This window comes from Psammomys obesus, unplaced genomic scaffold (genome assembly GCF_907164565.1).
Source record: "Psammomys obesus unplaced genomic scaffold, mPsaObe1.curated_primary_1811, whole genome shotgun sequence".
In the NCBI taxonomy this organism is placed as follows: Eukaryota; Metazoa; Chordata; class Mammalia; order Rodentia; family Muridae; genus Psammomys; species Psammomys obesus.
This window is the reverse complement of record NW_026588368.1, coordinates 3370576-3384446: the sequence shown is the minus strand read 5'-3', so window position 1 is coordinate 3384446 and position 13871 is coordinate 3370576. Positions and strand designations below refer to the sequence as shown.

Sequence of the window (13871 nt, the reverse complement as noted above, 5' to 3'; positions counted from 1 at the left end):
GAAAGATATCATGGATACTCTACTATTCACAATAGCCTCAAAGAATTTGATGATGGTAAAGGGCAATGTGGTCTTTTCTGTAAGTACTTCCTGCAGAAATTGGGGCATTGTTGTGGGGTGAGCAGGAAGGCCGGGATAATGGTTGCTGAATGATGGTCAAATGACAGAAGAGAGGAGTACAGAACTTACAAACTATAAATTACTAAACCTTTGATTTTGTTTCCTAATTTCCATATAAACCTTTACAGTTGTTTTGTATTGATAGTAAAAGGCTCAAAATTGGGGAGTTTGAGGCAACCTGACTCCCTCTTCTTGCCCCATTATTTGAGGTAAGAGTTATGTTTTGCATGGATATGTTATTTGGTGGGAACCTGAATCCGTATTCTCAGGCCGCAGTCACTCATATTTGGTGCAAGAATAACCGATTTCTTTTTCTCTTTGAGATGAGGGCTGAGTTTTGAGTCTGGCATAGCTGTAGAAAATTGTTGGGTTCTGGGTAGAAGCGGAGAAAACTCACTCCAGATATAGAAGCTTAGAATGAAAGCTTTATTTTCTGAGCTTAGGGAGGTAGCCAGTTCAGGATCTGAACTGCATCCTCCAAGGGAGATTCTACAACATTTTTAAAGGATGGGAACACAAAAGGGGGAGTGGGAGGCCCTGTAGCATCGTCCAATCATATTTTGACACAAGGGGTTGAGCAAGGGAATTTCCATCAACCAGGATAGGAGTAGGTTCCTGGGCCTGGGAACATGAATTTATTTGATCCTGCCAGCTAGCTGGAGCTGTCCTTGAGGTGTTTGGACTCAGACAACTGTTTTCTTACAAGTTGTCCCAGAAGATATCTGGACTCAGACAACTGTTTCTTTATAATAGAAGATGTTCAACTATCAGGAAGTGCCCAGTTCCCCTAGGACCTGGGACCCTGAATTTAGCTTCTCCCTATGATTAAATGGAGCCTGAAAACAAAATGCTAGTACTTAGAATAAGTTTCTTTTGCTCGTTGCCAACAAAAATAACCGGGACTTGGGATCTGAGGGCTTTTTCTCAGCTGGAATTGAACGGATTCCTGGAAATGCAAGGCTGAGCAGAAAGAAAATGGCAAGCAAAAACGTCTCTTGAGAAAAAGCCTTGTCAAGGAGCACACAAAAACACGGTTTGTCCCTGCCGTCGGTCCTGGCACAAGAGGGCAGTCGAGAGCTGAAGAATCTACGGACTCAGCTGGCATCTGTAACAACGAGCGAAAGGACCCCAAACAGTGGTAGGACGAGCCCAGGGCAGTAGGATTCAGTTTTCAAGTCGGGACTGACGGTGACTCAGGGGCTCTTCCGGCTTTCCTCCAGGACTCAAATAAGCCGGCCAGGCCACAGCGCCGCGCGGATCCTCGCAACGCGCGCAGCATCCCCTTGCCGGAGTCGTGCCTGAGGGGCAGCCGCAGCCAAACCTGCCAGTGCGCCTGCGCACTCCCTCAGCCAATCAAGCGCCTACTTCCGGCTTTCCCCTGGAAAAGTAGTCCGTCCCCGGGTCTCTTCCTCTCCAGTTTCTGGTTTCCCTACGACGGGCGAGTGCGAAGGACAACTTCCGTTTCCGGTGTCGTGGTCGCGGACTGAGCAGTTGCTGCCGTGAGCCTGAGCGCTTTCGCGATCCCCGTGGCCGACCGCTGTCTGTCGGGTTCCGGGGGAGGTCTGTCCTCAAGCTTCCCGACAGGCTGCTCCCAAGCGTCTGGCCTGGAAGGCAAGTTTCCTAACTGCCGGAGAGGGGCTCCGTGGAGGGCGGGGGAGTGGGTTCGTGCAGTGCCCGACCCTGAGTAGTGGGGAGGATGCCTCCATCAGGGAGGGACTAGCCAGCTCTGTTTGGGTGTGCTTTTCTCAGCAGAAAGAGAACACAGGTGTGTGTGTGTCTGTGTGTGGCGGGTGTGTGCTTCCTCCGATTACTGCGAGACGGGTTCTGTCCAGCACTGTTCTGATGTTGGTTTTCGTTTACATTAAAAAGTCCCTTCGTTGATTAATTCAGTGAGAGGCCAGGCCTGAGTCGTCCAGTATAGTTAGGCACGTGTGGCTTCGTAAGTTTAAAATTAATGAAAATTTAAGATTGTTTTTCAGTTTCCCAAGGTACGTTTGAAATTCTCTGTATCCACGTGCAGTTAACAGAATTGGGAACCATAGAGTATATTTCTGTCATTACAAAAATGAATACTGCCGATAGCTTTAAGATACATTAAAACATAACAAAAAGCGAAAATGTTGGTGCCGCTAACTCTTCTACTTTATTACATAAGAAAGAGACATTAATTTGAAGATAATGGCTAAGCATTTTCTACCTCTATTCGGAGAACAAATACATCATCATTTCATAAATAAGTAAATGAAAGTCACTACCCCCCGAACCCCCATTTTGCCCTGATTGTATTATATTCCCACCACCATGCTACCCTGTTTCATGTAGGTTAAGACTTGTAGTTGATAGATAGCCACCATGGAGGCCAAGGATCATAAGAAACACAGAAAGAAGCACAGTGGGCCTAAAGCTGAGAAGAAAAAGAAACGGCATCTGCAGAATCTACAGCTTGGAGATGAAGAGGATGCCAGGAAGAGAAATCCCAAAGCCTTTGCAGTTCAGTCTGCTGTGCGGATGGCTCGTTCCTTTCACAGGTACGTTTAGCTTTCATTTTGCTAATTAGTAGGAGCTTCTCACAGGTGACACTTGGCCTTGGGGGTCTAATTCAGGTCTGGAGGACATAGGCGTACCATGCTGCTTTTCCTAAAATGTCAGAACTCAAAGACGAATTTGCCTCCAACATCTGCCCTTTGCCTTTTTTTTTTTTTTTTCTTTAATCCATCCTTTTTTTCTTTTTTTTTTTTTTTTTTTTCCTTTTCCTTGATCAAGAGGAAAGAATTCCTAAAATATAGTTGTCAAAAATTTCTTAAACTTTAAATACCTCTATGGCAATAAGGGAGCTGGTGGTATGCCCCCCCCTTATATTTTTTATTTAATGTAAACTAGTAGAAAGCTGTAGTTAAAGTCAAATCACTCCCATTTATGATGTATTTGATTATTGACTTTATTTCTTGGTCACCTGTTTTATCTTTACTGAAGAGTAATTTTTGGATGGGAGGGGTAGGTGTTACCAATTAAATTAAAGTTAATTGTATCCATGTTATATGTTATCTGTGACATCTGTACTTTAAAAAGATCTTTTGTGTTTTAGAAGTAAACTTTTTGTTTTGCTTTCTTAAACTAATAGGACTCAGGATTTAAAGACAAAAAAGCATCACATCCCGGTGGTTGACAGAACTCCACTGGAGCCCCCACCCATAGTGGTAGTGGTGATGGGGCCTCCAAAAGTTGGGAAGAGCACTTTGATACGGTGCCTCATTCGGAATTTTACCAGACAGAAGTTGACTGAGATCAGAGGCCCTGTGACAATTGTGTCAGGTAGGGAACGCTGCCATAGGCTGGTGTGGCAACTGCTGCCCAAGGGATTGTTGTTTTCTCAGACAGAAAGTATAGTAGCAACACTGTTATGTCCTGTGACCACACTTGCTCTTTCTGGGTTGTCTGTAACTTCAAAGGGAACTTTTCGGCTGTAACAGTGTAGGTGTACACCACCTTAGTCTGACCGCTTGCTTGGCTTTGCCAAGTGTGCTTCTTGGGAAGGTTTAGCTGGTCCCGTCAGTTAGCTCCTGTGCACTGCACACGTCCGCTTTCCTTCTCAAAGCTGCTCTTAGAATTTGTGTAATTCTCTGAGGAGAATTTTGTTTGTTTCTGTTTTTGAGTCAGGGTCTCTCTGTGGCTGTGGTTCTCCTGGAACTTGCTATATAGACCAGGCTGAACTCGCAGAGATGCACTCTGGAGTCTTTGGCTCCAGCATGCTGGGATTAGAATTTGTGTGTTTAAGTGAGGGAAAATGAAGCAAATTCTCCAAATGGTGATGATAGAAACTGAAGTGCCTTGTTACATTCGTGATGGAGTAGGGTATTTTTTTTTTTTTTATCTTTGGGGTATCCTTGATCATTACATTTTAATAGGGAAAGCTATTGTGTCATGACGTCCTGGTTTGTTAGGTTTGAGGATGGTTTTACTTATAGTAATAGTATAGGAACATATGACTGTTCCATGAACATTCTGTTATATTAGGTTTGATGATATTTTTAGCCATATTAAGAGTATAGGAAAATTTGGTGGAGATAAGAGAGTGGCCTGTGGCTCAGCAGAATCATGGTCATTATGAACCCTGTCTAGAATTGTACCTTTTAAAATATCTTTATCTGGGTGCAGTTGGTATATTTTAAAACTAAAGAGAGACCTGTGCAAAGAAATCAGGATAGAATTGATACTATGTTAACAGCTTTCTGTAAATTTAGCTCACATAATCACCAGTGTGCTCATTCAGGTATTATGTGTACTTTACCTATAATGAAATTGAGCCTCCTATCAGTTAAGTAAATTGACAGTTTGGGCCATAAAAATAAATCATCACTTTCCTGTGAAGATACATGGTGTTTTACTAGATGCAGTTAAAAACATGATCATTGTAGAGTTAATGGCTAGGGCATTTTCAAGGTCTTTAGAAGTACTGTTTTTGTCTTTACAGGTAAAAAGCGCAGACTTACCATTATCGAATGTGGGTGTGACATCAATGTAATGATTGATCTAGCTAAAGTAGCAGATCTGGTAAGTCAGTAGGGTGGCCTGGGTTCCCAGTGCATTGTCACCAATGTGCTCATTCAGGTATTATGTACACTTTACCGATGATGAAATTGAGGCTCCTGTCAGTTAGGTAATTTGTTTTGACATGAGCCATTTATTTTTCTTTCTTTGTTTTGAGACAAGATTTCTCTGTGTGGCTCTGGCTATCCTGGAACTCACTCTGTAGACCAGGCTGACCTGCCTCTGCCTTCCAAATGCTGGGATTAAAGGTGTGCACCACACGTGGCTAAGCCCTTTATTCTTAATGAGCCAGAATCTCCATTTCTTTTTCTTTTTAAAGTGTAAGTTTTATTAGGATCAAAGGTATGCACCACCAGCCTTGCCTGGTGTCTTTATATTTATTTATTTAGTGATTTATTTGACCCACTGTTTAATTCTGGCTGCGTATATGAGTTGGGTTATTTCCTGGGACACTGGCAATTTATCACTGACTTCCTTCCCCAGCATCCATTAACTGCCTGTAGCCTTGGTGTCGGGTAGAACCCCATGCCTGAGGGAATGGCGGTGGGCTGTCTTGTCCAGGTAACCACAGAAGCAGTGAGTTCTTGAGTGCAGTCTTCCCACCTTCTAACTTTTCACCCTGTCTTCTGTAGTGTTCTTGACCGTGGAGAGGATGATAGAGTGATATAGTTGACCTATTTAGAGCCACAGTTGCTGTGAGCAGCCGTGCATCTGTATTAACTGCCACTCATTGCAGAAAGGATCTCTGCCAAAGGCCTGGAGTCAGACTAATCCAGTCTGTTTTGTTGTTGTTGTTTTTTTTTTTTTTTTTTGATTGCTGATACTGGGTCTCTGAGCTCTGAGTGCTAGCCTACATCTCGTTATATATACCAAGCTAGCCTCAAATTACATGCCTCTGTCTCCCAGGTGCTGGGATGAACGGTCTGCATCACCATACCTTGCCAAACATACCTGTTTAGAAGGCAGTCTGACACTGGACACTGTGCCCTTTCAAAAAGACACCAGTAGTAGATTCTCCTTGAGAGCTTGTGACCTTCCCAGTCACAGGCTCTCGACCAGGTTTACAGTGGTAGGTATGAGTTCTGTGGAGCAGGCCTCAGATTCATTCAAAAAGCAGTTGCTTAGCACCACAATGGTCATTTGAATGGTGGACATAACTTGTCTGGCAGGTCGTCATTGTTGTAGCTCATGGGGTTCATGCCTGGGTGAGATCATTAATGAGCCCCCCTCCACACCGCGTCTTGTATATTCCGTGAAATTTCCATTCTTAGTGATTAAGAGAAGGTGAAGTGATCGGGGTTCGATAGACAGTCTATATAGTACTAATCAGAAGAAAAAGAGCCTGAATTGAGTTTTGGAACTCGTGGTGTTCATTACTTATTTTTTTTTAGCTGTCTCATAACCTGTTATGACAGGATAACAGTATTGTGTGTGTGTAAGATTTATTTGTTTTATTTTATGTATATGAGTGGTTTGTTTGCATGTGAGTGTGCACCATGTGAATGCCTGGTGCCTACAGAGGTGAGAAGAGGTGGTTGGATCTTCTGGCACTGGAGTTACAGATGGTTCTTAGCTGCTCTGTTGTTGCTGGGAATTGAACCTGGGTTCTCTGCAAGAACAAGTTGAGCCGTCTCTCTTTAGCCCCATCAAGCTATGCTGATTTTAAGTCTATATGTTTTTAAATTGGAAGGTCATTTAAGTGTTACTCTTAGTACAAAGTAGTATAAGCTTGCTAAACCTTGTGTTATAAATGGCTGAAGTACTAATGATTTTGTAATCTTGAGAGCATGAGTTCTAATGGAGATACCTTTTGTGGCATTCTTTTGAATATTTAAAAAAGCATGTGAGTGGCTTAATTAATTTGACCTATGGGCCATAACTTTCTGATTCTTGTTTTGAGTGGAGTATTTTCACGGCTTCTGTGAGAAATTGTGTTCTGTTTTTAGGTGCTAATGCTTATAGATGCCAGCTTTGGGTTTGAAATGGAGACATTTGAGTTTCTAAACATTTGTCAAGTACACGGCTTTCCTAAAATTATGGGAGTTCTCACCCATCTAGACTCCTTCAAGCATAACAAGCAACTCAAGAAGACAAAGAAACGGTTAAAGCACAGGTTCTGGACAGAAGTCTACCCGGTAAGAAGCAAAGTATCATTGGGTCCTGTCACATTTAATCATTTAAAGTAGCCAGAATGACGAGCTATTCACAGAATCTCTAGGCTTCTCTGTGTGCATGTGTTTCTAATCCTTAGCCTGTTCCTCCCATGGTCTTGTCGATGCTTCTTGGTGTATGTTGTTTACTTCTGCACACACATGAGGCAGGGTGCACTGTCAGGTGTGCTTGATGCTTCAGACGGTTCTGCTTGTTAGGGACCAGGACCTGTACTTTCTTTTTCTCATGCTGCTGTGGCCAGTTGCTCACAAAGTCCTTTTTCTGCTCAGGAATCTCAGTGCCTTCTCCACAGATGCCAGTGTTTACCTGAGAGAAGTGTGCTTTGTGAGGCCCACACATGACAAGACCTGAGGAGGGCAGCCAGCTTTGAAAATGCCAAGACAATGGCCTGTAATGACCCCGCTTCTTACAGTATTGACATGTGTTTACTTAACATTCACTTTTACTATTTTAGGGTGCCAAGTTGTTCTATCTTTCTGGAATGGTACATGGAGAGTATCAGAACCAAGAGATTCACAACCTGGGCCGATTTATTACAGTTATGAAGTTCAGGCCTCTCACATGGCAAACTTCTCATCCTTACATCCTGGCAGACAGGTAAAATACAAGTGTGAATTTCTTTTCCTCCCGGTGTGTGTATTTCTTTTTAACTTTTTCAAGAATTGAGAAAGATGAGTGATAGTGCCTGTTGGGTGCAGTCACTAGAAGATGCAATGCTTTCTAGAGTGAATAATTATGAAATATATACAGTGAGGGCAAGGGCTGGGCATGCAGCTCAGTGCAGAGAGGGTTTGCACAAAGCCTCTGGCATTGTTTCTTGTTTTTACTTTTTTCTTTATCTGTTATTTTGTTTGTTTTTTCAACACAGAGTTTCTCTGTAGAGCCCTGGCTGACCTGGAACTTGCTCCATAGACCAGGCTGGCCTTGAATTCAGAGATCCGCCTGCCTTTTTTTTTTTTTTTTTTTTTTAAATAAACCAGATAACAGAAAAATGGGAAGATTTTGAGGCTTCAGTGATGGTGTCCTTGAGCACCAGTCAGTCATGCACCTGTATTACTTTTGTTTTTCTTCATGTTTTCTCAGCTTATAATACCCTTCTTTAGAGGAATCTAAGCTAATTGAAACACCTCAGCCAGCAGGTTACTCTTAACTCTTCCATAAAGATTTTTTCTAAACGTGTTCTCTGTTTTTCCCGGACACAATAAAGATATCATTTCCCTTAGAAGTGCCTTGTGGAATGCATTATCATAGAGCCAGTTGGAGGCAGTCATGTTTCTGCTGCTGTCCTCTGGAAGATGGTGGACCATGCTTCCTTATTACTGTATTTTGTAGTTTTCTAAATGATGTGCTTAAGGAGCAAGACTTTTTTTCATGGTGCTTGAGATTAAACTCCAGGCCTCATGTGCTGGGCAGTGTTGGACACTGAGCTGTGCTCCCAGCCCACAATTAAGACTTGTCAGCATGCCAAAGAAGTATAAGTACTTCTTACGCTCCTTTCTGCCACGTGATTGTATTTTACTTTTCTAGGATGGAAGACTTGACAAACCCTGAGGATATCCGCACAAACAGCAAGTGTGACCGGAAGGTGTCTCTTTATGGTTATTTACGAGGAGCCTACCTGAAAAGTAACAGCCAGATTCACATGCCAGGTACTCTCTTCTATAAAGCACGCTGTATTTATTGACCTTTTGCAATGGTTCTTTCCTCTGAAACAGTAAAGAATTGCCAAACAAGGCAAAGCCATATTATGGAGGTTTAAAAAATAACTCAGCTATGTATCATCTGCCCAAAGTGCTGAGTGAATGCAGTATTGTCTAGCTGGCAAGGTCCATGGCTTAGTAGTGCCTTTTCCGTGTCCTGCCTCAAGCCTTCACATGCAGGAATATTTTTTCCAACAGTTGACACTTGTGTTTTGAATGCTTGGCTTCTTGTCAAGTTGCTTCCTGGGTTCTGTCTTCCAGGCGTAGGAGATTTTGTCACCAGCGATGTCAGTTTTCTCCCAGACCCCTGTGCTCTTCCAGAGCAGCAAAAGAAGCGCTGTTTGAATGAGAAGGAGAAGCTGGTTTACGCCCCTCTCTCTGGAGTTGGGGGTGTGCTGTATGACAAGGATGCTGTCTATGTGGACCTTGGTGGCAGCCATGGCTTCCAGGCGATGGTAACAACCGGTCTCTTCCCTGAGTTTTTATGCCATACTCTCCAGATTCGAAGTCCCCACTTGTTGGCACCTTTGTCAGCATGACGTCTGTCCTGCTCATCTTTCTAGAAAAGTCTAGAATGCTCTTACTTTGGTTTTTCTTTTTTTCTGAGACAGAGTTTCTATATAGCCTTGGCTTGTGTGTTATGTGTGTGCATGTGTGTGTAATTGGTGTTATTTTTATACTTTTTAATTTACAACTTCTAAAAATCAAAATTACATTCCCCTTTCCCTTTCCCACTCCTTCCCTGCTCCCAATAGATAGCCTCTTTTTCTTTGGTTATTATTATTGTAAATATATTTGTGTATGTAAATATATAAATATAACTGAGTCCATTTGATGGTGTTTGTATAAATTTCAGGGCTAACTTTGTATTGGATAGTTTATTAAGGGAATCATCCCTTGGGAAGACTAATTCTTTTTCTCTCAGTAGTCATTAGTTGCCTGTAGTTTTCCCTTACCACAATAGCATGTTTGTCGGTGTTGTCATTGTTCAAGTCTTGTTTAGGCAGCCATATTGTTGCGGTATCAGGGCTGTAGCTTCTCTGTCATTTCTAGGAGACAAAAATCTCAACCACAGACCTCCTGGTACTCGGGCTCTTAGAATCTTCCTGTCCCCCTTAGTTGTGTTATAGATGCACCTGTTGGGAATGGGCTGGCCCTGATCTGTTGATCTGTGCGTTGTGGCCAGTTATGGTTTTCTGTAATGGTCTCTTTGGTATAAAGAGAAGCTCCAGTGATGAGGGGTGATAGCTGCACTTATCTCTGGGATAAGGATACATTTTAGAATGCAATTGGGAATTTTGCTGATCTAATAAATTGGTGGTAATACATCCTTTAAGATCCATGACTTCACTAGCCCCTAGTTGGTTAGCTTGCCAGTACCAGGCATGGTTTCCTTGCTATTGAACGGGCCTTCAGTCCAGTTAGACAGCTGTTGGTTAGTGCCCAGATAGAAGTGCCAGTATTACACCCTGGGAGCATCTTGTCACACTGGTTATGGTTATGGCTCACAGGCATCACAGCTGGGTAGGACTATGTATTGCTTCCTTCTCTTGGCTTGCTTAGTGTTAGCTGTACTATGAAAGGTAGACCTCAGGAAGGAGCATTCACGAAGGAGCTTTCAGGTCGGATCCAGCTTGAATCTTCTGAGTTCTGTGTTCTAAATATGTGGTGTCTTCAGCAGTATTCGCTTACCTTCAGCCTCTGAGATACAACCAAGGTCAATAGCAGTGGACTCCCCTGACCAACTGTTCAAGTGGAAGTTTCTCATGCTGGGGGTTGGGGTTTTGGTAGATAATCTATGGCTCCTGTGAAGAGCAGTGTCAGGCCAATTAGCATACTTCATTTAAGGTCTGTGTGTGTGTGAGAGGTAAGATTTGTATACATGTACTTGATGTATTATGAATAATTTTAGGTAAATATAAAATAATGATTTCTTGAGGCTTTATTAAACATCCTGTGTTATTTATCCTCCTCCTTGTTGAACTTGTTTTTTCTTGGTTAGAACCAGGTATGTGTAAGTGTAAGAAGTTTGGGATATTTTTATTGTTTTGGAAGTATTTATTTGACAGTTTTATATATGAGTATGTTCTATTTGATCATTGTCACCCCAGTTACTCTTTCATTCCTCACACTCCTACTGGACGCCTTCTCGGTCTGCCCTTTTTAAACTTACTCTTTGACTAGTTCCAACGTGTGTGTGTGTGTGTGTGTGAGATGGATTTTAGCAGTTTTCACACTTGCTTCCCTTCCTCCCTCTCCCTTTTTGTTTTCTGACACTCTTCTCAGCATGCCTTTTTCATGACCTCTGAGCTTAATTAGGTTATGTGCATGAGAATAGGCCTGGAGTTACTTACTGGCTGTAGACTGCCCACATCCATGTAGTTAAGAGCGCTTCCTCCTCTTCCAGAGGACCTGGGACCTCTCAGGCACCCTTATGGTGGGTTACAGCTGACTATTACTCCAGTTTTGGGGGGTTGGGAGGAGTGATGCCCTCTTCTGACCTCTACAGGCAAACAGGCATGCAGGTTGTGCACAGATGAGTATGTGCAAGCAAAACTCCCTTATACATTAGGGGGAAAAAAAGATTCCCCCCTCTCGGCAGCCATTAACTGCCAGTTGCTCCTCAGGGAGGGATGGGACTCATGAACCCATCTCCAGCCCTAATGAGAATGTTGACAGGTTCCAGCTTCTGCAGATCAGCACAGTGCTGTCAGTTCATGAGAACAGTGGCCATGCCCTGAGCAGAGGACAGTGTGACACAGATTGTTCTTGTTCTTCAGCTCTTATGTTCTCTCCACCCTGTATTCTTCAGTGTTCCCTGAGCCTTGGGAGTGATGGGGACTTTAAGATTTTTTGTTACTTTTTTGAAATGTAATCTTGCTGGGTTAAAATAGTTCTTGTCTACAGTTTTGAGACCTGGAGTTGTCCTAGCTAAGTGCTTAGGTTAGACTGAACTTAAGAGGTGCTTACATTGTTTAGGATCAAGTTTAAGCAGTATAAGAATTTCCTTCTTTTTTTCTGACACAGTGAGAAAGGGTTTTAGAACTGTAAGGTAATTTTAAAAACTAATTATTATTTGTGTGTGTATGTGTGTGTGTTGAGGTGGCCTCAGAGGCAGAGATGCAGATCTGTATGGTGCTGGGTTACAAGCATCTGTGAGCGCCCAGTGTGGGTGCTGTGCTGGGAACTGAACTCTCAGTCTTCTGCACGAGCAGCTGTAGCTGCTGAGCTGTCTTTGGCCTGTGTTTAGGGTCATTTTGAGAAGTGATGACACCTGTATGTCTCCAGAATCCTTTTGCTTTCCTCACATGCACATTTTCCTGGCTTTGACAGGAGGAAACAGGCCCTACACATGAGCTGGTCCAGAGTCTCATCTCCACCCATGCCAGTATCGATGCTAAGATGGCTTCAAGCAGAGTGACACTTTTTTCTGATTCCAAACCTCTGGGGTCAGAAGATATAGATAATCAAGGGTAAGTCTACCGTTTTTCTACGTTGGTGTTTTGTGTTGTTTTGTTTTGTTTTTAAATTTTAAACATTTTTTGTGCATGTGTGCATACATACAGACTTGTTAGAGTTGGTTCTCTACTTAGCATGTCAGCTCCAGGAATCAAGCTCAGAGGCTTGGTGGCAGCCCAGTGACCCTTGGTATGGCTCTTTCCTAATTTTTAATATTAAAAAGTTAAAGTAAAATATTATCTATTATTCTACATCACAGTTTTATTTTGATGGGATTTGACTCCAAGTTTTTTGTTTAGTGAGCAAAATTCTGGAGTGGTGTCTAGCTGTTTATTCACGTTCTGTCCAAAGCACTTGCCTTGTCTCTGAAAGTCTTCTATACTTTTTTTTTCCTTTTTTCTTTTTAAATCACCGTGGTAGATAACATGGCTCATTTTTCAGCCTGGAATAGGAGTTTATGTACTTATGTACCATTGTACTTGGTGGGTACTTTGCTTAACATTGATTTTTGTTCTACTTATGCCTCATAATCATTCTGAAACTGATAGACTGTGTACAGTATAGTTTATTATACTGTGCATTATTGCTTAACATGGTAACTTGAGAGATTAAAAGAGTTCATATGAGGGTCACTCTTCCCAGGACTTGAGAGCTTGTTTGGTGGTTAAGAGCACTTCCTATTTCTGCAGAGGACTTGGGTTCAGTGTCCAGCATTCACATCTGTTGCCTCACAAGTGCCTGTAACTCCAGTTCCAGGGACCCTGCATCCTCTGACTGCATTGGCCACCTGCATGCGCATACATATAAACTCTGTAGGCACACAAATGCATACACATAATAAACAGCATAGTTTTTTGTCTATGCATTTTTATGTGGCCACTGCTTTATTATTTGTGTTTCTGACTTAGGAACTGTCTTTAGGTTTTTATAATTGATGGTTTCACAGTTTTCTATTCACTAACACTGAATAGCTTTGTTTAGTTTTAATTTTATCCCGTAGCTTTACCATCTTGATGAATCTGTACCAATTAATGGAACCCAGGTCCTCTGTAAGATCAGTGAGTGCTCTGAACTGCTGAGGCATCATCCTCAGCCCGTCTCATCATCCTCTACAAACCAGCAACACCCAGAAGATGAGTCAGCCAACCACAGAGCATTTTCAGAACTCTGGCCAGCTACCTCTCCTAAACAAGGAACTTTTTCTTCCTGCTTGATTTTTATATCACTGTCCACTCTGGATTTTGGTTTTATTTTGTTGTTACCATTCTTACTGTCATTTTTCTTTACATTGTCCCATATTTGACCCTCAGTGTGGAGTCTCCCGTGTCTTCTAAGCACATTCCCATTCATCTGTGAGCATGAGCATAGTACTTTCTGACACAACACGGTGACCAAAGCTTACATTGTGCTTTAGACCTGGATTTGTTTTGAAGATGCACTAAATACTAACTTTCCTTTTGAGTAGATTTCTAAATGTAAACTGTTTGTCTAACAAAAGCCTCCTTGTTCTCTTTATTAGTGCTTTGCAAGTGTGTCATTAGGGAACTGTGTGAGTTTGCTTATTAATTATTTAAGTGTTAGGCATCATTTTTTGTTTGTTTGTTTGTTTGTTTGTTTTTAGAAACAGGGTTTCTTTGTGTAGCCCTGGCTGTCCTGGACTCACTTTGTAGACCAGCCGGCCTCAAACTTGCAGAGATCCCTCTGCCTCTGCCCTCCCTGAGTACTGGGATTACAGGCATGCACCTCCATGCCTGGCTCTGTCATCATTTTTCTGTGCTGTCATTTTGGGAATATGATGGTGCTGTTTGTTTAGTAAATGCTAAGGCATAAACACAACTCTGCACAGGCTGGGCATGGTTCTACCAACAAACT

The 13871-nt window shown here is 42.4% G+C and overlaps 1 protein-coding gene across 1 annotated transcript in view; it reads left to right on the top strand.

Moving 5' to 3' along the window:
* The first annotated feature begins 1590 nt into the window (after window positions 1-1590).
* The window catches only part of Bms1 (BMS1 ribosome biogenesis factor), a 36277-nt gene continuing 23996 nt past the window's right edge, over window positions 1591-13871 (top strand). The window contains exons 1-9 of the mRNA XM_055604264.1: window positions 1591-1731; window positions 2443-2648; window positions 3242-3432; window positions 4592-4671; window positions 6615-6803; window positions 7295-7437; window positions 8368-8489; window positions 8802-8995; window positions 11874-12013. Coding sequence (XP_055460239.1) covers window positions 2473-2648; window positions 3242-3432; window positions 4592-4671; window positions 6615-6803; window positions 7295-7437; window positions 8368-8489; window positions 8802-8995; window positions 11874-12013 — 1235 coding nt within the window. The 5' untranslated portion in view covers window positions 1591-1731; window positions 2443-2472. The remainder of the gene's footprint in view (window positions 1732-2442; window positions 2649-3241; window positions 3433-4591; window positions 4672-6614; window positions 6804-7294; window positions 7438-8367; window positions 8490-8801; window positions 8996-11873; window positions 12014-13871) is intronic.